This window comes from Heteronotia binoei, chromosome 2, assembly GCF_032191835.1.
Source record: "Heteronotia binoei isolate CCM8104 ecotype False Entrance Well chromosome 2, APGP_CSIRO_Hbin_v1, whole genome shotgun sequence".
Lineage (NCBI taxonomy): Eukaryota > Metazoa > Chordata > Lepidosauria > Squamata > Gekkonidae > Heteronotia > Heteronotia binoei.
Genome location: NC_083224.1, coordinates 200,462,200 through 200,486,555, shown reverse-complemented (window position 1 = coordinate 200,486,555; position 24,356 = coordinate 200,462,200). Strand labels below are relative to the sequence as shown.

The following is a 24,356-nucleotide window of genomic DNA, read 5'->3' as shown; positions in this document are numbered from 1 at the left end:
CTAAAATTACAGAATAACGACAGGTACTAAAATGGCAAATTCTGCCTCACAAATGTGGCCCATTGTCCAGGTCCAGGTCTTATAGCCAGGGCTCTTTTTCTAGCAGGCGCTCCTCTGCATATTAGGCCATGCACCCCTGGTGTAGCCTGGAGCTTACAGTAGGCCCTTTACTAAGAGCCTGCTAAGCTGTTGGAAGACTGGCTACATCAGGGGTGTGCGGCCTAATATGCAGAGGAGCTCCTGCTAGAAAAAGAGCCCTGCTTATAGCACTGGGATGGAATGAAGGGGAGAGGCCAGTAACAAGTGACGCCCACTGCCTCAGCTGAAAGCCTGGCGAAAGAGCTCTGTTTTACAGGCCCTGCGGAATTGGAGCAGATCCCGCAGGGCTCGGATCTCCAGGGGGAGGAGCTCATTCCACCATGCAGGGGCCAGGGCTGGAAAGGCCCTGGCCCTCATCGAGGTCAGAAGGATGCCTCTGGGGCCGGGTATCAACAGAAGTTGTTGGGTCGCTGATCGTAAGGACCTACGGGGCTCATACAGGGGGAGGCGGTCCCGTAGGTGTCAGACATTGTAACTGCTTTAAACTGATTTTAGTTGCTTGACATGACTAACGCCATCTTGGTTGCTATTACTAACCCTGATTTCTAAACTGTGCATTTCAAACACAGAGAGGAGATTGTAAATCCCAGGGGAGGAATTTCTCACTTGGCATTCCCAGGCGCTCCAAACCTTTGAAGATGGTATGCTTCAAGGTAACCAGCAGGGAGCCTTCCTGGGAAGGAGGTAAGGGAGTATGGGAACAGACAACTGTCTCTCAGGGTGTGAGAATGCTTCTATTGTTATGTTATTATCTTCTACATAAGCCCAGGGACAACCCTGGAATGTATCAAACTCAATCTGCTTCTATCCCAGACCACTAGTTCTCGAATAAATGGATTAATTTTGCAACAAAATGATTCGTGCTTATTTCGACGTTCAATGTCTGACATTAGGTATGCTGCCCCCTGGCTGCATAAGGCTTTAAAGGTAAGTACCAACACCTTGAACCGGATCCGATACTCAATGGGTGGCCAGTGCAGTTCACTCAGCACGGGATGGATCCGTGCCCGTATAGGCGACGATGTCAGCAGCCGTGCAGCAGCGTTCTGCACCAGCTGGAGTTTCCAGAGGAGAGTCAAGGACAGTCCCACGTATGAGTATTCAGGTGAGTTTACTCAGGGTGGGGAAGCTGTCAGAACAGCATCAAGGGCTAGTGCAGAGGTCACACTTTTCTCCCTCGTATGGCCTTTCTGCGTTCCCTCTAAGCTGGGCACAGGAAGCCCTGCTCAGCAGCAACCTGGAGCCACACTGGGTCTTGCCCATCTGAAGATTACCCGACCAAAAAGAGAACCCAAGGAAAAAGACCGACTGAATGGAAAAGCACCGTGATTGAAAAGACCAACGACCAGTATTTCTCCAAAAAGTTTTATCCAAAACATGCGTAACAAAATTCATCAACAAATGTTATAGAACGAATGCGGATGTTCCCCTCAGTTACCATGGTTAGTGGCCACTGATGGAGAAGAGAAGCCACGTTGGATCAGGCCAGTGGCTCATCCAGTCCAACACTCTGTGTCACACAGTGGCCAAAAAAACAGGTGCCATCAGGAGGTCCATCAGTGGAGCCAGGACACTAGAAGCCTTCCCACTGTGCCCCCCCCTCCAGCACCAAGAATACAGAGCATCACTTGCCCCAGACATAAGAACATAAGAGAAGCCATGTTGGATCAGGCCAATGGCCCCTCCAGTCCAACACTCTGTGTCACATAAGAACATAAGAGAAGCCCTGTTGGAATGGCCCATCCAGTCCAACACTCTGTGTCACATAAGAACAGAAGAGAAGCCCTGTTAGATCAGGCCAATGGCCCATCCAGTCCAACACTCTGTGTCACATAAGAACAGAAGAGAAGCCATGTTGGATCAGGCCAATGGCCCCTCCAGTCCAACACTCTGTGTCACACAGTGGCAAAAAACCCAGGTGCCGTCCGGAGGTCCACCATTGGGCCAGGACACTAGAAGCCCTCCCACTGTTGCCTACCCCCCCAAGCACCAAGACTTAACTTCCATTAATCTATCTAATCCCCACTTCAAGCTGTTTATTCCTGTGGCCTCCACTATATCCTCCGGCAGCAAATTCTAATCCAGGGGTGGCCAAACTGTGGCTCAGGAGCCACATGTGGCTCTTCCACACATATTGTGTGGCTCTTAAAGCCCCCACTGCCCTAATGGCCAGCTTAGAGAAGGAATTCATCTCCTTAAAATACTTCTCCAAGCCAATCAAGCTGGTAACTTGAAGAATGCATTTAAAGTTAAAAGTTGCTTTCTTTGCACCTCTCCCTCCGTCCTATCTACTTTCCTCCCTCCCTGTCTTGCGGCTCTCAAACATCTGATGGCCATGTCTTGTGGCTCTCAGACAGCTGGTGTTTATTCTACGTGACTCTGAAGTTAAGCAAGTTTGGCCACCCCTTTTCTAATCACTCCCTGTGCAAAGTGGCATCCCCTTTTGTCTGTCCTGAACTTACTGCCCATCAGTTTCTATGGATGCCCTTGAGTTCTAGTATTTGGAGAGAGGGAGAAAAAATTTCTGGTCCCCCAGAAAAATGGACGCATTCCATAGGTCCCCCCTCCCCAAAAAACCCCCCAAACCCAAGAGTTAGACCTCCTAAGATCCTTGCACAAGATCAAAAGCAGTTACCAATGAGAACCAGAACACATACAGCCAGATCACCAGTCTAGGAAAATATTCATTTGACAAAAAAACCCCAAAAAGTATCTTACCGCTGTTCATTAACCCATTTCTTTGTTTTTAACCTAAAAGAAAGACAAGAATTGGTACTGAGGGTGTCAAAGGAAGTGTGCACAATGAGACAAAGGGTAATGCAAGAATCTGTGGAAGTTTATGGCACACCCAGACAGAAGAATCATCTGTCAATGATGCCATCCTTCAGGTTGCCAGCTGATTCATGAAATCCTCGCCAATTAACTGTGGAAGTTTTAATCCATTAATTAATTAAGTTGCCAGAATTTTGTAAAAATTGTTTTGTTCCTTGCTTTTTTTGTTTCTACGGGATGCCCAAAGAGAGTTTTTCCCCTCTTGTGCAAGAGAAGGAGGAAGGCCTCTTCAAAAGCCCCCCATAAAATGAAACCGAGACTGTTTCTGGACTGTACCAGTTACACATAAAGCACAAACGTGGGAGGGGGGTGTCATAATGCACTGCTCTTCCATCCCCTTATATATGCGGAAGAGAAGATCAGTCTAGAGCTCCTTTTCCCCGGTCAGGATATTTTGTTTGGTTGTTGAGAAAGAATTATGGAAAGTCCTGCAGGCATACTGAGGTGGGTACAGTCCCAAAACATGGTCTACAAGAGGCCTTGCTTCCATGTTTCCTGTACCGGAAGGACTGTCTCTCCTTGGATGGTGTCTACCACCAGAGGGCGTTTTGTTTTTAAATTTCATCTTTAAAATAGAACTATTTTAAAACTCCGCTTCCCTACGTTTGCAAAATCTGGCAATCTCAACTGTAGCCTGCCCACCTCAAAACGCCAGGGGGGCGTGCTCACCCTTTGCGAATAATTCTGCTGTATGTTTTCACCAGGTAATCCGAAATGTTCCTTCCAGTGAGGTTCTGCAGGATGTGACCGGTGTCTGTCTGCATCTGGAATGGGGAGACACAATCGTCACCAAGGGAAGACTCGACAACTACTACAAAGGCCCTGCATGGCTTGGGACTGGGGTATCTGAAGGACCATTTTCTTCCGTATGTTTCTGCCCAGGGGCTAAGATGGCAGGGAGAGGTCCCCTTGACTGTCTCATTGGCCAAAGTTCATCCGGTTGGGTACACAAGAGAGGGCCTTTCTGGTGGTAGCCCCACAGTTCTGGAACAACCTCCCCAGAAAGATGTGCGTGGCCCCCTCACTTTTCATCTTCAGGAGGCAGCTGAAGACAGCTTTATTTTAGGCCTTCATTTTTTGTGATTGTTTAATTATCATGGCTTTTACTGTGTTTTTAAGATGTTTTTTATACTGCAAGCAGCCTAGAGTTCCACAAGGGAAAAGGCGACTAATGAAAGTTTTAAATAAATAAATGGCCAAGGGAGGCAGGTCTGGACGGCACAGGCTCAGAACACCTTAGCTGGAGAGATCCTGCCCTCCTCTCCCCCGCCAATGACAACTTATAAAACCCAGAGAAAGCTCAAGATGGGTGACCATATTAGTCTGTCTTGAGCAGTAAAAAAAGAGCAAGAGACCAGTAGCACCTTAAAGACTAACTGCATTTATGGCAGAAGTGAGAAGGAACTCAGGAAAACTCCTTTCAGATGCTACTGGACACTTTTGCTCGTTTCTACTCACAAAAGCACCATCCACTGCCACAAATTTTGCTCGTCTTTTCGGATGTCACTGGACACTTCTGCTCTTTTCTGTTGCTACAGGGAAAGCTCGGGGTTTACCTGTGGTGGCGGCAGCCCTCCAGCTGCTTCGGGGCAGTTGGGGAGCATCTTTCGAGCCGCCTGGGAACTGCACTCGCATCCCGGAGAGGGGTCTCTCGGAGTCCAGTTGCCATTCTCAAAAACTTCCACCAGAGACAGAGGCACTTCTGGGACCACAAAGTTCTGAGTGTGGGAGCACGACAGCTTCCTGACACCCTCAAGGCAAGCGGGGCAGAAGGAGAACAAGGCCTCGGGTCAGGATTTGAGGGCATCACCATTAACGTCACATAGAACAGCAGGTGGAAACATTGATTGGTCATGAGAGACTAATCATGAAAGGCTTCCTTGGAGCCAGAACAAAAACCCAAAGGGGGGGGGGGCTGTCACGTGTGGAGAAACGCCATTTTAGGCCTGTATTTAACTGGAGGCAGGCTTTGGGCCTAAGTCTCTTCCTCCTCCCCTCCTGTCTGGAAACAGCTATTCTGAGGAGGCCTCCTAGAGAGACAAGAAGTCTTTCAGGCTGGTCTCCCTGAAGGCTGCAGGAGAATAAACCAGTTCCTGGGCGGGAACTGCAATTTATATTGAGGATTTTGGGCGGGAAACCCTAAATTGGTAGTGGTGCAGAATGGTAAAGCTGCAGTACTGCAGTCGGAGCCCTCTGCTCATGACTTGAGTTCGATCCCAGCAGAAGCTGGTTTCAGGTAGCCGGCTCAAGGTTGACTCAGCCTTCCATCCTTCCGAGGTTGGTAAAATGAGTACCCAGCTTGGGGGGAGGCAAATGTAGATGACTGGGGAAGGCTAGGGCAAACCACCCCGTAAAAAATCTGCCGTGAAAACGTCATGATACGACGTCACCCCAGAGTCGGAAACGACTGGTGCTTGCACAAGGGACTGCCTTTACCTTTTACCTTTTCATAGTGGGCAGTTCGGCCTTGGAGTTAACTCAGAAGGTCTGGTCAGGCTTGCAACAGTCCAAGTAAGGAGCCTGCCCTGCATGTCATCTAGTTAGGGCAAGTATTTTAACAGGGAGAGAAGGGGCGCTTTTTCCCCTATTTTGATTTGTTTCTTCTGTTCACTACTTTAAATGCCTGTACATAGTTATATATATTTTGTCTGTTTAAGGTGGAGTCCCTCTGTACCACCTTGTTCCCCCAACTGCGTGGAACGCTTAGGAGTGGGTTGCGGAATCCCTAGGGTGGAGAGAAGTGGCACAGTGGTTGGTTGCCAACTCTCCAGGGGAGGCCCAAAGATCCCTAGGAAGCCCCAAGAAGGGTTCTTAGCGAGTCCAGAGGGAGGTTAGGAGGCTGTCCAGCTTAACCAGAGCCCAGAGAGGGACAGTGGTGGCAGCGAATACCCTGAGGCAGCAAAGTGGAGCAGCCCTTTCAGGTCAGCATACCGGGAAGGGCTGGCCAGGGCTGGGGCCAGCTACAAGACGCAGGACCAGTCCGCCACATCATGTCTCTGCATGACTTACTGGTCTGACTGCTCAATTAGTCTCCTCCAAGGAACAGAACATTCAACTGCACCAGAGCACTGAGGAAGACTGGATCTTTCAATAAACGTCAGCACCCAGAGATGTACGAAATCACCCACGCTGAGCTGACCGCCACCTGTTTGCGTGAGGCACTGCTCGGGGCTTGCCTTCTCCAGAGTCACGGATCGTTCCCGCATCAGTGAGCGAGGCATGTCTCCAACACGAACTCAGAAGCAAGGTGCCTTCGCAGTTCAGGGAGCCTCAGGAGTACTCACTCGCACTCGGCGCCGAAGCCTGGTTCCTCCAGAAGGGCTTCCAGGAGTCGAGCAGAGTCTGCATCACCCGGGGGGGAGTCATCGCTGGGGACGCAGTGGAGGAAAGAGCCAGAGTTAGAGCGGAAAGAGCAGGGCTCCTCAATGTGGTGTCCTCCAAGTGATTTTAGAAAGTGGATGGGGCTCGATAAGGCTTCTCTTCAGCAAGGTTTCTGATTGGCTGTGCAGATTTTTTTTAAATGTTGCTGGCGCAGCAAGCTGCCAGCGCAGCAGAAGCATCTTTCCCTGTGTGTCTGAAGGCAAGCTTTGGCAGCCATTTTGCGGCTGCCTCCTGTGGCGACCATTTTGCGGCAGCCATTCTGTGCTGTGCCTACTGCACTGTGACAGAATTCCAAAGAAGAAGATGATATTGGATTTATATCCCGCCTTCCACTCGGAATCTCAGAGCAGCTCACAATCTCCACTATCTTCCTCCCCGACAACAGACACCCTGTGAGGTGGGGGTCTTTAAATGGGGGTTTTTAAATGGGAGACTGGGGCTGTTTCTGCCTCCTCCTTGCTAGGCGGCCAGGGGGCAGGAGGCCAATCTGGCTCCCCATCCCATTTAAAGACCCCCGCCGGTCAGTCGATCGGGTCCCAGGCAGGAGGAAAGGGCTGTGGGGCTGCTCTGCCTCGCTGTGAGGCTGCCTCCCTGCCTCGGAGCAAGGCTGCTCTGCCTTTTTCATCCGCCTGGGTCCTGGGCATGTGAGAGCGGTGCGGCTCCTCGGCCTCGCTGCACGGCCCAGGCGGTTGCGGGCCACGGACCAGTTTTGGTCCACAGCCCTGTGGTTGGGGACCCCGATGTACCCCGCACACAGCTCTTTGGAGGAAAGACGGGATAAAAATTAGGTAGATGGCTGAAGGATGCAGATAGGTTGGAGAGAATGAGAAGGGGGTCATGAGGGAGACGGGAGTTTTCTGACCAGCACAGAGCTCCTCCTAGCGCTGCCAAGAGTTTCATGAGTCACCAACCTTCCAGCCGGACTGACTTCCATTATCAGCTAGCCAGCTGCCCACCCATCTGCAGGGCAAGAGCAAAGGCATGCCCAGGCCTCGGACTGAGCAGGAGCTCCCAGGAGCACAGCTCCTGAACCTTTCTGGCTGCCCCCTCCTCCTCCTCACCTACCTTGTCCATTGATTAGGAGATGCAGCTGCATAACAATCCCTGGATTAGGAGAGCGGGCAGCCAGCCAGCCACCAGGGGCTTTGCCACACCCCCAGCAGCCCTCATTAACCCCTGGAGAAGCCCACACCACCCTTCTCCCCTTCTTAAGTGATGTTGGGCGGTGGGTGGCTTGCTGGCTTTTAGACAGGGTCGGGCAGCCAAAGAGAGCCCCAGGTGAGCAAGGCCTGCTTGGGCTGGCTGGATCTCTAGTCAGCCCAAGCAAGCCTCGCTCACCCAGGGCTCTCCTTTCCTGCATGGGTTGCTTTTGGTGTGAGGGGGCATACGCTAATGAGTTATGCTAATGAGTTTCGCTGCCTATTTTTGTACAAAACGATCCCTAGGCATACCTGAAAAAAGTCATTTGGGGACCGTACATCCAGGGTGTGAGAGGCAATGGCGGGTATTTGCCAAAGGGCGGGACAATCAGGCTGAAGAGCAATGCGATGCAGACGAAGAGGGCAGGAAGCACGATCTGGAAAGGGAACCCAGAAAGGGTCAGGCAGAGGAACCCAGCGAGGGCTTTCCAAATTCTTCAGGCGGAAAAGGAAGGAGTCATACTTGTGCAAGGAATCCCCTAGTGCTACGCCGGGCATACAGGAACCTCTTGGTGAAGAGGGCAAGCAGCTGCTGGGAGGTCAGCGCCCAGCCCGTCAGGCGGCAGGAATCCTGGGCACCCACGCCACGCAAGAGATCTGTCTCTGTTGGTTCATCGGCTGGTGAAAGAACAGGAAACGCAACAGCTTAGCTCGCTCCTTCTGGCTTGCAAAGGAATTCACTGCTTTTAATCATTTTGCTCTCAGAAAGTACCCCTCATTTCAAGGACAACTCCTGCCAGAGCTATGGCTGACCCAAGGCCATTCCAGCAGCTGCAAGCGAAGGAGTGGGGAATCAAACCCGGTTCTCCCAGATAAGAGAGCTATGGCTGACCCAAGGCCATTCCAGCAGCTGCAAGCGAAGGAGTGGGGAATCAAACCCGGTTCTCCCAGATAAGAGAGCTACGGCTGACCCAAGGCCATTCCAGCAGGTGCAAGGGGAGGAGTGGGGAATCAAACCCGGTTCTCCCAGATAAGAGAGCTCTGGCTGACCCAAGGCCATTCCAGCAGCTGCAAGTGAAGGAGTGGGGAATCAAACCTGGTTCTCCCAGATAACAGAGCTATGGCTGACCCAAGGCGATTCCAGCAGCTGCAAGCGAAGGAGTGGGGAATCAAACCCGGTTCTCCCAGATAAGAGAGCTACGGCTGACCCAAGGCCATTCCAGCAGGTGCAAGGGGAGGAGTGGGGAATCAAACCCGGTTCTCCCAGATGCGACTCCGCACACTTCACCACTACACCAAACTGGCTGTCAACCAAACAGGTGACTACAAAAATTGGCCTGGGTGTCACAGCCCAGAAGAGTGACTGTGTCACACAGTACCCTGCACTGCACTCCCGCACCTTCTCCATGAACACACCAAGCTGCCTTATATCAAATCAGACCCTCGGCCCATCCAAGTCTACTCAGACTGGCAACTGCTCTTCAAGGTCTCAGGCTGAGGTCTTTCGCATCACCTTCTGCCTGGTCCTTTTGACTGGAGATGCTGGGGACTGAACCTGGCACCTTCTGTTCTCCCACTGAGCCATCATCCCTCCATCTCCATCACTTACTGCCTGGACCTTTTTTAGTCAGAGATGCCAGGGATTGAACCTGGGACCTTCTGCTTCCCAAGCAGATACTCTACCACTGAGCCACAGTCCCTCCTCCAGTCCTTCCAGTTTAGTGTTAATATGTGAACCGACAAACGTGACAGGGAATCAAAAACCCAGTATCCACCCATGCCCTGGTGCCTTCAAAAATCAATACCAGCAGTGGAACCACAAAAAAAAAGCGGGGGGGGGGGGGTCAAACTCTTGTGATAAGAAGGAACGTTGTGAGACTCCGAGAAGACCGCAAAGCTCACTCGATGGACTCACTTTAAAAGTCTTTTAAAGAAGTTTAAAAGAACACCCCAAAGGGCCTTTTAAGCTCTTACACAATTCCCTCTTCTCACAGGAGTTTCGTCATCTGCTCCGGCTCCTCGGGTGATAAAAGGTCTCGAACTGCCACCGGGTCCGGAGACGCTGAGAAGGGAACAGATTTCTCCACCCTGTGAGTGGAAGCTGGTCGCCACGGACACGACTTTCCTGAATCCCTAACCGCAATCAGCAGCCAGGCTAGGGTTGCCAATCCCCAGGTGGGACCAGGGGATCTCTCGGTTTGGAGGCCCTCCCTCCCCCCGCTTCAGGGTCATCGGAAAATGTCTGCTGGGCACTCCATTATTTCCTATGGAGACCGATTCCCATAGGGAATAATGGAGAATTGATAGGCGGGTATCTGGGGGGGGGGCCTGTTTTTTGAGGTAGAGGCACCAAATTTGCAGCATAGCATCCAATGCTTCTCCTCAAAGGACCCTCCACGTTTCAAAAAGATTGGACCGCGGGGTCCAATTCTATGAGCCCCCAAAGAAGGTGCCGCTATCCTTCATTTTTTCCAAGGAGGGAAGGCATTTAAAAGCTGAGTGGTCCCTTTAAACATGATGGCCGGAACTCTCTTTGGAGTTCAATGATGCTTGTCAAACCTTGCCCTGGCTCCACCCCCAATGTCTCCTGGCTCCACCCCCAAAGTCCCCAGATATTTCTTTAATTAGACTCGGCAACCCTATCTCCAGCCCTGCACGCCGAGCATTCTGGTTTCGTTTCAGGGACAAGGAGTCACCCTGTCCCAAACCATTTACCTTTCTTGCGTCCTTTGACTTAGCAGAAAGATGGCGGGAAGGAAGAAGAAAGAGAGAGAAGAGAGGTTAGGATAGAAGAATCCCTTTCTTGCCTTCAGGACTGCCCAGGTGAACCTCCCCACCTGCCTAACCCCCATTGCAGACTTCCAGAAGGGCAGCCAAGTTGGTGCACAGCAGAACAGCTAGATTCAAGTTCCCCCCTTCAAACAAGGAACAGAGAGATCTGGAGGAACAGAATACTAGATAGTCTACAGGAAGGAGCACCTTTGACCCCCTCCCTTAGCTGCTGAGTCAATGATCACTGTCATGATCCTAGGCCTAGTGAGGCCTACAGGCTCCAGGGAAACCTATATTAGAGTAGCTACTGGGCCTACATTTCCCAGGATCCCTTCTGTCCCTCTGATTGGGTGAAAGCAGTTTTGGTGGGAAAACTTGGCCAACAGGGTGAGACCTGGGAGGAAACAATAAAAGGCCAGCTGGAGAGGGGAGTGGGTTATCTCTAAGAATGCAGAATATGTGTTCTCTCTAAGGTTGCAGTCATGAGGGTTCCCTCACCTCAGGGTGGTGAGTTTTGTGGTATTAGAGGAAGGGAACATTTAGTTCAGGGGTGTCAAACATGGGGCCCCCATGCAATTGGCTGTTGTCTGCTTCCTTCTCCCTCTCTCTTGCTTCCTTCTGCATCACAGCTTGCTTTGCCAGGCTTGCTCAATCGCACAGGAGCTACAGAGCAAAACCTCTATTTTCTCCTTTGGCTGAGGCTCCTCCCTAGGGGAGGAAGGGGGGGAAGGCAGAGCTTGTTTCTCCAGGTTCTCTCAATTGCACAGCAGAGCTACTGAGCCAAGTCTCTCTTTCTTCTATTGGCTGAGGCTCATCCCCCTTCTTGTCCCCTGGGGAAAGAAGGAAAGAGCCAAAGCTTCCTTTGCCCAGTTCCCTGGATCCCATGGGAGAGCTACAAAGAAAGCACCTTTAAGACCAATGAGTGCTAATGTTTTAAGCATTTTAAGGTGTTTTTGTTAAAAAAAGAATGTAATGGCTTTTGTCCATATCCTTTATAAAGTTTGTATCTTGGCTACCTAATCTTAAATTAAAACACATGGCCTGGCCCAAAATGGCCCAGCCGAACCTGACATGGCCTGGCCCAACAAGGTCTCATTTATGTCAGATCCGGTCCTCATAACAAATGACACCTTTAATTTAGTTAGTCGCGTCGGGGCTGTTGTTTCTTTGCATCACCTTTACTATTTCTGCCTTTCACTGTTGCTCTAATATTTAAAACCACTTCTTGTTCTAGAGCACTTATATTAAACTCCTTGTTGTTAAACTGCCTGAGTGCTCATGTCTCTTTGGTCACAGACAGAAGGTGTTTGTTAATAAGGAAGGCAAAGGGGTCGGGTGGCCACTCCTGGCCCTCCCAGACAGACCCCGACCAGAATGGCGGCAGCCAGCAGAAAGCCCTCCTTGGTCTCCTGCCGGTGTGACAATCACACACAGATCTCTTCCTGGAGGAGGCAGCCATTTTGCCAATGTCCCGGCCTAAAGAGCTGGAGAAACCTTCAAAGGAAGAGGTTTAGAATCCTAAGCTAAAGAGCATATCCTAAATTTTAACATCTGATAGGGCACGCACAGAGTTAAAAGACAGAGGATTTGCGTTTTACCTATTTCTTTTGGATTCCCTTGCTCAGTTCAGTGCTGAACTTAAAGTACGCTTTGTAAACTTTTTATAGATGATGATATTGGATTTATATCACGCCCTATACTCTGAATCTCAGAGTCTTACAGCGGTCACAATCTCCTTTCCCTTCCTCCCCCACAACAGACACCCTGTGAGATGGGGGTAGGGCTGAGAGAGCTCTTACAGCAGCTGCCCTTTCAAGGACAGAGTCTCAGAGCGGCCTGCAATCTCCTTTCTCTTCCTCCCCCACAACAGACACTCTGTGAGGTGGGTGGGGCTGAGAGAGCTCTCCCAGAAGTTGCCCTTTCAAGGACAGAGTCTCAGAATGGACTACAATCTCCTTTCCCTTCCTTCCCCACAACAGACACCCTGTGAGATGGGGGTAGGGCCGAGAGAGCTCATACAGCAGCTGCCCTTTCAAGGACAGAGGCTCAGAGCGGCCTACAATCTCCTTTCCCTTCCTCCCCCACAACAGACACTCTGTGAGGTGGGTGGGGCTGAGAGAGCTCTCCCAGAAGCTGCCCTTTCAAGGACAACTCCTACCAGAACTATGGCTGACCCAAGGCCATTCCAGCCGGTGCAAGTGGAGGAGTGGGGAATCAAACCCGGTTCTCCCAGATAAAAGTCTGCGCACTTAACCACTACACCAAACTGGCTCTCTCAACTTTTAACTTCTGATGCCGGCAGTGATTCTCTGTACGACATAGACTTCCACCATCTCGCCCACTGGGGGGAAGGCAGGCTGCTGGCAAGTGCCTTTCCTCCAGGGGCACAGAAGGTCGTAAACAGTTCCGGTGGTGACCAGGAGCTGGGCAGCAGGAGACACTGAGGCAAGGCCTCAGAACGTGGGAGGGGAACTGGGAGTCCTGACCCTCCCAGTGGGTAATTCCTGGGGAAAGCCAGGTGGTGGGAGAGAGAGAAAGAAAAGCGTCTTCAAGTGTGAGAAAAACCCAGAAGGGCAGAGTGGAACAGGGCCTATATGCCTGCGCAGGCCCATTCGGCCATGACTGCAACAAAGTCATTTTTGGGTTTAGAATCAAAAAACCACATTGAGACCGATTCTCCACTAGCCTTACGCCGCTCTCACTCTCCTCTTCTCTGCGGGGCTTCGGTCGGATGTCACACTATCTGCCCCAGGGGCTGCAACTCACTCCGTCTCTTTCGCGCAGCAAACAAGGAACTCTGAAAACCGGTTTCTGTTTGCCGTATGAAAGGGGCGAAGCGAATTGCAGCCCCGGGGCACATAGTGTGAAATCTGACGGAAGCCCCATGGAGAAGAGGAGCAGGAGAGCGGCATATGGCCTGGGACCTGCCTACCTGAAGGACCGTCTCTCCCCACACGTTCCCCAGAGAGTACTGAGGTCGGGAACTCAAAACCTTCTTACTATCCCCGGGCCTAAAGAAGTCCGTCTTAAGTCAACCAGAGACAGGGCCTTTTCCATAATGGCCCCTACATGGTGGAACCAGCTGCCAGAGGAGGTGAGGGCCCTGCGGGACCTTACTCAGTTCTGCAGGGCCTGTAAGACAACCCTCTTCCGGCTAGCCTACATCTGACTGGGAAATAAATGTAGCTTATTAGACTCCTGTTAATTACATTGTATAAGATTTGATGTTAAAGTTTTAAGGTTTTTAGGTTTTAAATGTACTGACTTTTTTAACTGCTTATATATGTAAATGTTAATTTGAATTCTGTTTTATCGTCTGTTGTGAGCCGCCCTGAGCCATTTTTGTGGGAAGGGCGGGATACAAATCATAGAATAAATAAATAAAATAAAATAAATAAAATAAGGCCAGTGGGGAATCAGTCTGAGTTTTAAGCCATAAACAAATAAAGCTCCAAAGCAGTCACTCTGCCTGAAAAGCTCACAGCCTCTCTCGTTTCACACGAAGGGCTCTTTTTCTAGCAGGAGCTCCTCTGCATATTAGGCCACGCCCCCTGATGTAGCCAATCCTCCAAGAGCTTAGAAAATGGATAAACCGTGGCTGCCATCTCTCCTTGAGCCACTGTGCATGGCTGCCAGAGCCAAAAAAAACACGCCAACCCAACAGTCCCCAACCTGGCTTACCCGGTTCGGCATCGGCCATCTCGGTGTCCTCGCTGAGGGTCCGGAGAGTGTAAGCAGAGACCGGGGAGGACGTGGGGAGACTTGGAGGGGCCTCAGCAGCACCTGCATAGAGGACGTGAGCAGACAACACATTGCGTGATTTGACAGGATTGCTGGCAGCATATGTTCGAGTGCCAGGGAGGTGAACGGTGGATGGGCAATAGGAAGCAGCTGTTCAGTGGCCAGCTGGGTCATGGGAAAACGTAAGAGTCCCCAGGGAATCCCCAGGGCTTCCTCTCAGTAGGAGCCCAGCCCCACCCACGCCAAGTCCAAAAAGGGTGGTGGGCTCATGTTGCTACAGCAGCTCCCCTCAAGTCCACTCACAATTTTTAAAAAGCAAGAGCAATGGGTTTCAAGCGGGAGTGTCAAACGTGCAGTTCAGGGGTCGAATCAGGCCCCTGGAGGGTTCCTTTTAGGCCCCCGAGCAACTGGCTGTCATCTGCTTCCTTCTCCCCATATCTTACTTCCTTCTGGGTAACAGCTTGCTTGGCAAGGCTTGCTCGATTGCACAGGAGCTACAGAGCAAAACCTCAGTTTTCTCCATTGGCTGAGGCTCCTCCCTTGGGGAGGAAGGGAGGAGAAAGAGCTTGCTTTGCCAGGCTCTCTCAATTGCACAGCAGAGCTACTGAGCCAAGCCTCTCTTCCTTCTATTGGCTGAGGCTCCTCTCCCTCCTGGTTCCCTGGGGAAGGAAGGAAAGAACCAAAACACTAGCACGTTCATCTTAAAGGTGCTTCTTTGTATCTCTCCCATGAGATCCAGGGAACTGGGCAAAGGAAGCTCTGGCTCTTTCCTTCCCCAGGGGACTGGGGTGGGGAGAGCCTCAGCCAACTGAAGGAAGAGAGGCTTGGCTCAGTAGCTCTGCTGTGCAATTGAGAGAGCCTGGCAAAGCAAGCTCTTCCTCCTCCCTTCCTCCCCAAGGGAGGAGCCTCAGCCAATGGAGAAAACAGAGGTTCCATGGGAGAAATGCAAAGCAGTTTTAAGACCAATGAGTGCTAACATTTTAGGCATGTTTTAAATTTTTAATATATATATATATATATTTGTGTTTGTGTTCTTTATAAAAGTGTATATCTCTGCTACCTAATCTTAAATAGGTACACACGTGGCCCGGCCCAACAAGGTCTCATTTATGTCAGATCCGGCCCTCATAACAAATGAGTTTGACACCCCTGATTGGAAGCAACAAGGAACCAGGCTCAGCTCCTGCAGCCTCAATGTTCCGGGCCTATACAATGGACGCAGCAACCGGCAGCCCAGAACCAGCTCTTTGTGAGGGGTTGGAATCCTTGGGTTACAATTTGTATTCAGACAGACAGGCAGGCAGATACCCCAGGTTCCATTTAAAGATCTCCATCATCTCTGACATGCAGTGGAGAATGGGATATAAGGGACTCAATTGCATATTAGGCCACACCCCTTCCAGCACCATTGTTTCAGCGGGGACTCATTTGCATATTAGGCCACACCCCCTGACACCATGCCAGCCAGAACGGCATTCTCATGCATTCCTGCTTAAAAAAAAAGAAAGCCCTGGATATGTATGTATAAATAAATAAATAAAATGTGCACAAAGTCATACAAGCAGCAATTGTGACTGCCCTCAGGAGGAGCTAGCTTGGAGATGGTGGACCCCAAAACTCTGACAAAAAAGGCCAAAAGAAAGGAGACCTGCTCAAGTCTGCCTGTTTTTGGTATAAAGCAGCGTTTCCCATTTGCAGGGTCGTGACCCAGTACCGGGCCATGGAAGCTTCAATACCGGGTCACAAGAAAAGCCAAAGCTAGCCCCGCCCCCAGCAAAGCATGAGCTCTGCTCTGCTTCCTTCCTTTCCCATCTCTCTGTTATGCAGAGAAAAGTTAGGCTTGAAGCTTGAGCTCTGTTTTCCTTCCATCCCCCAACGTCTCTGTTGTGCAGATAAAAGCTAGGCTTGAAGAGTGACACAGGCTGCAAAGCCTGAGCTCCGTTTTCCTTCCTTCCATCCCCCAATGTCTCTGTGTTGGCCTTTGACCGGAAGTGACACCACAGGAAATGACATAATTTCTGTTTCCGGCTCCACCCCCAAAGTCTGCTGGCTCCACCCCCAAATTTTAAAGGACCACAAAGGAGAAGTGTAAAAATAACTGGGCCACAAGGGGGGGGGAAGTTTGGGAAACCCTGATATATAGAGTGTTGGATTTGGGTGGCATAAAACTGAGTCCTGTTTCCACTGTGCTTACTGGGTGACTCTGAACCTCTCTCTTTCTCCCCTTCTCGGTCTCATCTACCTCACAAGGCTGGGTAGGCAAAATGGAGGAAGTGAGAACCGTATATACTTCCCAGTGGGGCTTCTTTTGAGCAGGAACGCGCAGGAACGCCGTTCCAATTGGCTTGGCAAGAGCTCTGGCTCAAAGAAAAGTCTCAGGCAGAGGGGAAGCACTAGGCAGCCACATGCTCCCGGACCACTAGCTCTGTCCTCTCTGCCGCCTCCAGCCCTCAACAGGCTTGCGAAGAGAGTGAGAGATGTGGAACCACCCACAAGTGCACCCTCCCAGGAGAAGCTGGGCCTGCCGCTGCCCGCTCCACCACACATGGCTCTCTCTCTCCGGCCATGTTTTTTGGGGGTGGGGGGCAAAACAAAGTCTCTCATTGGACTTCGTGAGAACACGCATCCATGAAATGCAGCGGATGGCACTGTACTGTCCTGCGTCGATATATGGAAAGTAGCCTACTGAATGGGTGATGCCACTTCTGGTGACAGCAGGGGGTGTGGCCTAATATGCAAATGAGTTCCTGCTGGGCTTTTCATACAAAAATGCCCTGCCTCCCAGAGTTTCTCTGAAGAACAGCAGGATAAAAATGGAAGAGACAACATATGAAAGGCATATCAATCACTTTAAATCGTTTCTGGTACTCCTCCATCGCACCCAGTCACCCCTTTCAAAAGGGTCTTCCAACCGTCTCCTTCCAACAAGCCTATCTGCCTCTCACAGGCCTTGGTACACCCTGCTGAGAGCCCAGCGAGCTTTGGTCTTTAATTGAAGAGACCTGGATTCCAAACCAGTTTGGTGTAATGGTTAAGTGCGTTGGCTCTTATCTGGGAGAACCGGGTTTGATTCCCATCACCTCCACTTGCAGCTGCTGGAATGGCCTTGGGTCAGCCATAGCTCTCACAGAGCTGTCCTTGAAGGGGCAGCTTCTGTGAGAGCTCTCTCAGCCTCACCTACCTTACAGGGTACTTGGACCATTTTCTGGGGCAAAACCAGAGGCAAGCTGTTACTTACATGGTTTTTAAAATGATATGAAGCATTAACAGATTAGTCAACAAGGGGGCAATTTTTAAAAAATTGAATGAAGAACAGCCTTAGTTTTTTCAGGCTAAGTTAAGATTTCTTTTCGTTTCCATCAGTGAAAAGAAGCTTTCACTCATGGTAAAGTATTTCACACATCCTCAAAAACAAGGACGTTTTGGTAATAGGCAAACCTATTTGCATTTCACCATTTCCCCCTTCCCATTCTCCCTCCTGTTGAAATCCTCTGGGTGAGATACAGAAGGGGTATTCCACATTAGGCTGACCTAAACAAACAGCTTTCTGAACTAAGGCTGAGAAAAAGTGCCATACCAATCAGCTTTTAGGATTGAGAAGAAGACATTAGATTTGTATCCCACCCTCCACACTGAATCTCAGTCTCAGAGTGGCCTCAGTCTCTGTTGTTCCCCGCAACAGACACCCTGTGAGGCAGGTGGGACTGACAGAGCTCTCCCAGAAGCTGCCTTTCAAGGACAACTGTGCGAGAGCTATGGCTGACCCAAGGCCATTCCAGCAGCTGCAAGTGGAGGTGATGGGAATCAAACCCGGTTCTCCCAGATAAGAGTCCACACACTTAACCACTACACCAAACTGGTTTAGAATGCAGGTCTCCTCAATTAAAGGCCAAAGCTCGCTGGGTTTTCAGCTGGGGTACCGAGGCCCGTGAGAGGCAGATAGGCTTGTTGGAAGGAGACGGTTGGAAGACCCTTTTGAAAGAGGTCTACTGGATGGCCTCTGAGTCCCCATCTACAATTCTAGCTCTGAGCCTTGCTGATAGTCAACTTAGGCATTACCTTCTGCATCCACACCAGTGTCCTCAGCCACCTTCAAGAAGATCTGGAAGGAGGAAAAGAAAATGAAACAAAGCTTGGAACAGGTCCCCAATCCCTGTGGTCAGGATTCAGCTTCCTCTACAGCCGCCATAAGTGATCTTTCACTAGACTCTGGACTAGGGTTCCCAATTTCCAGGTGGGGGGCAGGAGATTCCCCAATTCTATAAATCCCAAAAGAAGGTGCCCCTATTCTTCATTATTTTAAATGGAAGGAAGGCATTTAAAAGGTGTGTGGTCCCTTTAAGTGTGCGATGGAACTCCCTAGTTCCACCCCCAAAGTCCCCAGATAGTTCTTGAGTTGGACCTAGCAAATCTACTCTGGACTCTGATAACTTTGCCCTTTGCAAGCCTTTGTTGGGTCTTGTAAAATCCAGCTGCTGATGCCCTTGGAACAGCCAGGGACAGGCATTCACAACATCAGAAGAGCCCTGCTGGATCAGACCAGGGGTCCCTCTAGTCCAGCCTCCTGTCTCACACAGGGGCCAGCCAGGTCCTCTGGAGGTCCAGCAACAGGGCACAGAGGCTGAGGCCTTCATAAGAACATCAGAAGAGCCCTGCTGGATCAGACCAGGGGTCCACAAAGTCCAGCATCCTGTCTCACACAATGGCCAGTCAGTTCCTCCGGAGGGCCAACAACAGGGCACAGAGGCTGAGGCCTTCATAAGAACATCAGAAGAGCCCTGCTGGATCAGACCGGGGGTCCACAAAGTCCAGCATCCTGTCTCACACAATGGCCAACCAGTTCCTCCGGAGGGCCAACAACAGGGCACAGAGGCTGAGGCCTTCATAAGAACATCAGGAGAGCCCTGCTGGATCAGACGAGGGGTCCATCAAGTCCAGCCTCCTGTCTCACCCAGCGGTCAAGCAGTTCCTCTGGAGGGCCAAGGCTTTCCCCTGATGTGGCCTCCTGGCTCTGAGATGCAGAGGATTAGTGCCTCTGAATGTGGAGGTTCTCCTCAGTCACCATGGCGAGGAGCCACTGATAGACCTATCCTCCATGAACCTATCTGTTGTTGTTCAGTCGCACAGTCGAGTCTGACTCTTTTTGACCTAGGGTTGCCAATCCCCAGGTGGGGGCAGGGGATCCCCCGGTTTGGAGGCTCTCCCCCCGCTTCAGGGTCGTCAGAAAGCGGGGGGAGGGGAAGGAAATGTCTGCTGGGAACTCTATTATTCTCTATGGAGATTTATTCCCATAGAAAATCATGGAGAATAGATCCACGGGTATCTGGGGCTCTGGGGGGGGCTGTTTTGGGGGGTAGAGGCACCAAATTTTCAGTATAGCATCTAGTGCCTCTCCCCAAAATACCCCCCACGTTTCAAAAAGATTGGACCAGGGGGTCCAATTCTATGAGCCCCAAAAGAAGGTGCCCCTATCCTTCATTATTTCCCATGGAAAGAAGGCATTGAAAAGGTGTGCCGTCCCTTTAAATGTGATGGCCAGAACTCCCTTTGGAGTTCAATTATGTTTGTCACAGCCTTGATCTTGGCTCCACCCCTAATGTCTCCTGGCTCCACCCCCAAAGTCTCCTAGCTCCACCTCCAAAGTCCCCAGATATTTCTTGAATGGGACTTGGCAACCCTATTGTGACCCCCTGGACCAAGTCACGCAGGCCCTCCTGTCTTCCACCATCCTCTGAAGTCTGCTCAAAATGAACCTATCTACTCTCCTTTTAAGGCTGTTTATTCCTGTGGCCATCATTACGTCCTTTGGCAGCGAATTCCACTGCCGGAAAGCATTGGGGGAAAGGATAGCGGTGAAGCTCCTTCCATCCTCAACTGCTTCCCCGTCACTCTCCCATATCGCTACTTTCCCAGGCCTTGGAGGTTTTTTACGTCCACAAGCATGACCTGGGTGGTGATGGGGGGGGAGAGCTGGGGGAGTTGGAGTTTCGGCAGAAAACTGGCAGCCATCAACTGCATCGTCCATCCATTCCACGAGCGCCCAGTTCCCTTTCCAAAATATTTATTTAGAATATTGATATCCCGCTTTTTCTATTTTGAATAAATATGGCAAGGATTTAAGGGTCCGGATGGACAACACACTCTCTCATGGGCAACACGCCTGACCAGACGACCTCTACAGTTCCCCCCCGTAACTCTGACATCTGGTGAACTTATGAGCTGCTGCAGCAACCTCTTTTCTTTCTAACTTATTTCAAACAGTTCCCTGCCACCTTTCCACCCAAACAGGGTCCCAAAGGGCAGGGGTGGAATTCTAGCAGGAGCTCCTTTGCATATTAGGCCACACCCTCCTGATGTAACCAATCCTCCAAGAGCTTTCAAGGCTCTTTTTTGTAAGCTATTGGAGGATTGGCTACATCAGGGAGGTGTGGCTTAATATGCAAAGGAGCTCCTGCTAGAATTCCACCCCTGAAAAGGGGGCAAACATTATAACACCTGAACATTTAGAAAAAAATTAAAATAATAGCAACTTGAGCTCCTTAGTTTTTTTATGTGTTTTAAACTAATTTTTTTTTAAAAAAAAAAATTAACTATGTTTTTAACTACTCAAATGTTCTAATCTTTTTTTTATGTTCACCGCCTTGTGGACACTGGATGGAAAGGTGACATAAAAATGTTTTAATAACAACGACAAAACAACAACAAACAATAATTTAATAAAATAATATAATCTGCCTAAAACAATAATTCAATAAATAATCCAACCAAAGTTACTAGAGGTTTGCCAAAGAGAACAAAAAAGTCTTCACTGTCTGCCAGAAGACAAGAAGAAAACGAAGATGATATTGGATTTATATACTGCCCTATACTCTAAATCTCAGAGTCTCAGAGCAGCTCACAATCTCCTTTACCTCCCCCCTCCCACAACAGACACCCTGTGGGGTAGGTGGGGCTGAGAGAGCTTTTTACAGCTGCCCTTTCAAGGACAGAGGCTCAGAGTGGCTCACAATCTCCTATATTTTATCCCCCCACAACAGACACTCTGTAAGGCAGCTGGGGCTGAGAAAGCTCTCCCAGAAGGTGCCCTTTCAAGGACAACTCCTACAAGAGCTATGGCTGACCCAAGGCCATTCCAGCAGCTGCAAATGGAGGACTGGGGAATCAAACCCGGTTCTCCCAGATAAGAGTCTGTGCACTTAACCACTACACCAGGGGTGGCCAACGGTAGCTCTCCAGATGTTTTTTGCCTACAACTCCCATCAGCCCCAGCCAGCATGGCCAATGGCTGGCGCTGTTGGGAGTTGCAGGCAAAAAAACATCTGGAGAGCTACCTTTGGCCACCCCTGCACTACACCAAACTGGCTCAATAGAGGGAAAGAGAGAGAGATCTCTCAAAGGGTACCTCCTCCAAGCTGGTGTCAGAGATGCCGTAGCCAGAGATGCCGAGTTCACCCAGGCAGCTGTCCAGTTCCTCAAACAGGTTCCCAAATGCACCCCCTTTGGCACCGCTGTATGGCAGGACGTAGACGACCTCCTGGCCGACATCCTCCACCAGCCGTGAGCCCGGGACCATTTTCTGGATCAGAGTTGTGAGTCGCGGCACATCTGATTCCAAGCCAGAAAGGAGAGCAGAAGTTGAGTGCAAAGAGCAGGGCCGAGGGCCACCACACGCACACTTTGGGTGGGGAGTCGTGAGAAGATCAAGACTGGGCATCCTTCTAGCCCAACATCCCGCTTCCGAAAGCAGCCAGACAGACTCCTCTGAGAAGCTGACGAACCTGCTCCCCGTCTGTCATCACTACATCCCCGGCAGCAAATCCCACATTTTAATTACTCTTTGGGTAAGGTGGTATTTCCTTTCGTCTGCCCTGAACCTAATGCCCGTCAGCTTCACTGGATGCACTCGAGTTCTAGTATTTGAGGAGAGGGAGATAAAGTTCTGTTTCTCAACTCTTTCCACCCTGTGCATACACCTACAAATCTCTTGGCAGGCCTCAGATTCAGCAGGAGCTCACAGGAGAACAGCTCCTGAACCTTTCTGAGGGTTCCTCCTCTCCCTCCCCATCTGCTTGTCCACTGAATAGGAGGTGCAGCTGCATAACAATCCCTGGATTAGGAGAGCGGGCAGCCAGCCAATCCCCAGCAGCCCTCATTAACCCCTGGAGAAGCCCACACCACCCTTTCTCCACTTCTTATGTGAATCTGGGCAGCGGGTGGCTCGCTGGCCTTTTGACTGGAGGGTGTGTGGCCAAAGGGAGCCCCAGGTGAGCGAGGCCTGCTTGGGCTGGCAGGATCTCTAGCCAGCCCAAGCAGGCCTCGCTTGCCTGGGGCTCTCCTTTCTTGCGTTGTGTTGCTTTTGGCTGGTGGGGGGACGGCATATGCTAATGAGCTCTGCCACCTATTTTTCTACAAAACGACCCCTGCCTCTTAGTCATCTCTTTTCTAAACTGAAAAGTCCCAGACTCTTCAGCCTGTCTTCATAGGGAAGGGGCTCCAGCCCTCTAATCATCTTGGATTTCAAGTCTTCCTTCTCCTTCTAGACCTATTCCGGCCCTTGCAAGACCTGCTCACCACAGGCGCTGGATTCGCTGTTCTGTTCGCTCCCCAGTCCCGTATCGCTGCTCCTCTCCGAAATGTCATCCTCCTACAGAGAAAAGGGCACAGCCTGAGCAAACGTTCCAAGAAGGCCTCAACCAATATGTTGATTTTACAGCATATTTATATGATAAAAGGAGTCAAGGTTCCTATCAGGCCAGAAATCCTTTTGTTATCCATGCTACCAGTTGGCTTTGGAAGCAAAAGTAGAAATATTCTGATTACCACTCTCCTAGCCATTGCTCAGAGCCCCATGGCACAGAGTGGTAAAGCTGTAGTACTGCAGTCGCAGCCCTCTGCTCACGACCTGAGTTCGATCCCAGCAGAAGCTGGGTTCAGGTAGCCGGCTCCAGGTTGACTCAGCCTTCCATCCTTCCGAGGTCCGTAAAATGAGTGCCCAGCTTGCTGGAGGGGAAGTGTAGATGACTGGGGAAGGCAATGGCAAACCACCCCGTAAAAAAGTCTGCCGAGAAAACGGGAAAGCAGTGTCACCCCAGAGCTGGAAACGACTGGTGCTTGCACAGGGGACTGCCTTTACTTTTAGCCATTGCTAGGATTGTAATTGCTTCTAAATGGGGAGATAAAAGCTCACCTTCTTTATCATCCTGGCAAAATAAAGTGTGGGAATGTTTTGTTCACTGCAAAATTACTAGTTGTCATCTCATGCCTAACTTACAAAATTATCAAGAAAAATGTACAGCAGTATGGTTTCCAGTAGTATCATATTTGACTCAGCAAAATGTGGTTCCTAATAAGGCTTATTATCGGGACTTGCTATTTTCCTAATACATGTCATTCCTTATTCGTATCTTCTCTGTAAAAAAAAAAGGTAAAGGTAGTCCCCTGTGCAAGCACCAGTCGTTTCTGACTCTGGGGTGATGTTGTTTTCACGACGTTTTCACAGCAGACTTTCTATGGGGTGGTTTGCCATTGCCTTCCCCAGTCATCTACGCTTTCCCCCCAGCAAGCTGGGTCCTCATTTTACCGACCTCAGAAGCATGGAAGGCTGAGTCAACCTGGAGCCAGCTACCTGAACCAGCTTTCGCTGGAATCGAACTCAGGTCATGAGCAGAGGGCTCCAACTGCAGCACTGCAGCTTTACCACTCTGCGCCACGGGGCTCTTATCTTCTCTGTAACAAATGTGTATTTGTCTTTGTTTTAATGTATTGTCATATTGGTTTGGTGTATATTAAAAATAAAGATTATTTCAAAAATCAAAAAAGAGACTTCAACCAGCTCTCTCTCTCTTTTTTGGTTTTCCTATTTGTATTTAATTTTAAAACATTTTTATTCTACCCTTCGAAGCAGCCTTTGAAAACAACATTTTAAAAACCAAAGCCACACACACACCAGACATTTTCACAAGTTAAAACTGCAAGCCAAAAATCACAATAGGGTACGAAAACTTTCCAACAATTGCTCAACTTGGACTGAGCGAAAAAGTTAACAGTCCAGCATTAAGACTTAACCAAAAAAGCTCTCTGGAATACCCAGACCTCACAAAAGGCCACAAAAGAGGGTGCACACCACCCAGCCTCGGGCAGATTTTCCCAGGGAAAAAAGGCAGTTATCAAAAAAAGCCCAGCTTCTTGCAGGGACAGCACTGTGAAAAATGACTGTTGGGCAGTCCGAGTGCCCAGGGTTTTTGCCAGGAAATATAAGCTAGAAAAACAACCAATAGGCTCACGGCTATAATTACTGGAAAGTGTTAATATATTAAACAGAAAAATTCGAGATATGATTCGACAATCCATACAGTCAGTTATTCACCAGGTGTAGTGCACACAATTCAATAT

The 24,356-nt window shown here is 50.1% G+C and overlaps 1 protein-coding gene across 1 annotated transcript in view; it reads right to left on the bottom strand.

Annotated features, from left to right (window-relative positions):
* LOC132567472 (phospholipid-transporting ATPase ABCA1-like) overlaps nucleotides 1-24,356 on the bottom strand; it is a 146,893-nt gene that overhangs the window by 55,026 nt on the left and 67,511 nt on the right. Inside the window, exons 23-32 of the mRNA XM_060233147.1 lie at nucleotides 22,536-22,608; nucleotides 21,367-21,569; nucleotides 18,024-18,066; nucleotides 13,905-14,006; nucleotides 10,167-10,184; nucleotides 7,975-8,129; nucleotides 7,760-7,888; nucleotides 4,488-4,682; nucleotides 3,601-3,695; nucleotides 2,818-2,850 (exon numbers count right to left, since the gene is read on the bottom strand). Coding sequence (XP_060089130.1) covers nucleotides 2,818-2,850; nucleotides 3,601-3,695; nucleotides 4,488-4,682; nucleotides 7,760-7,888; nucleotides 7,975-8,129; nucleotides 10,167-10,184; nucleotides 13,905-14,006; nucleotides 18,024-18,066; nucleotides 21,367-21,569; nucleotides 22,536-22,608 — 1,046 coding nt within the window. The remainder of the gene's footprint in view (nucleotides 1-2,817; nucleotides 2,851-3,600; nucleotides 3,696-4,487; nucleotides 4,683-7,759; nucleotides 7,889-7,974; nucleotides 8,130-10,166; nucleotides 10,185-13,904; nucleotides 14,007-18,023; nucleotides 18,067-21,366; nucleotides 21,570-22,535; nucleotides 22,609-24,356) is intronic.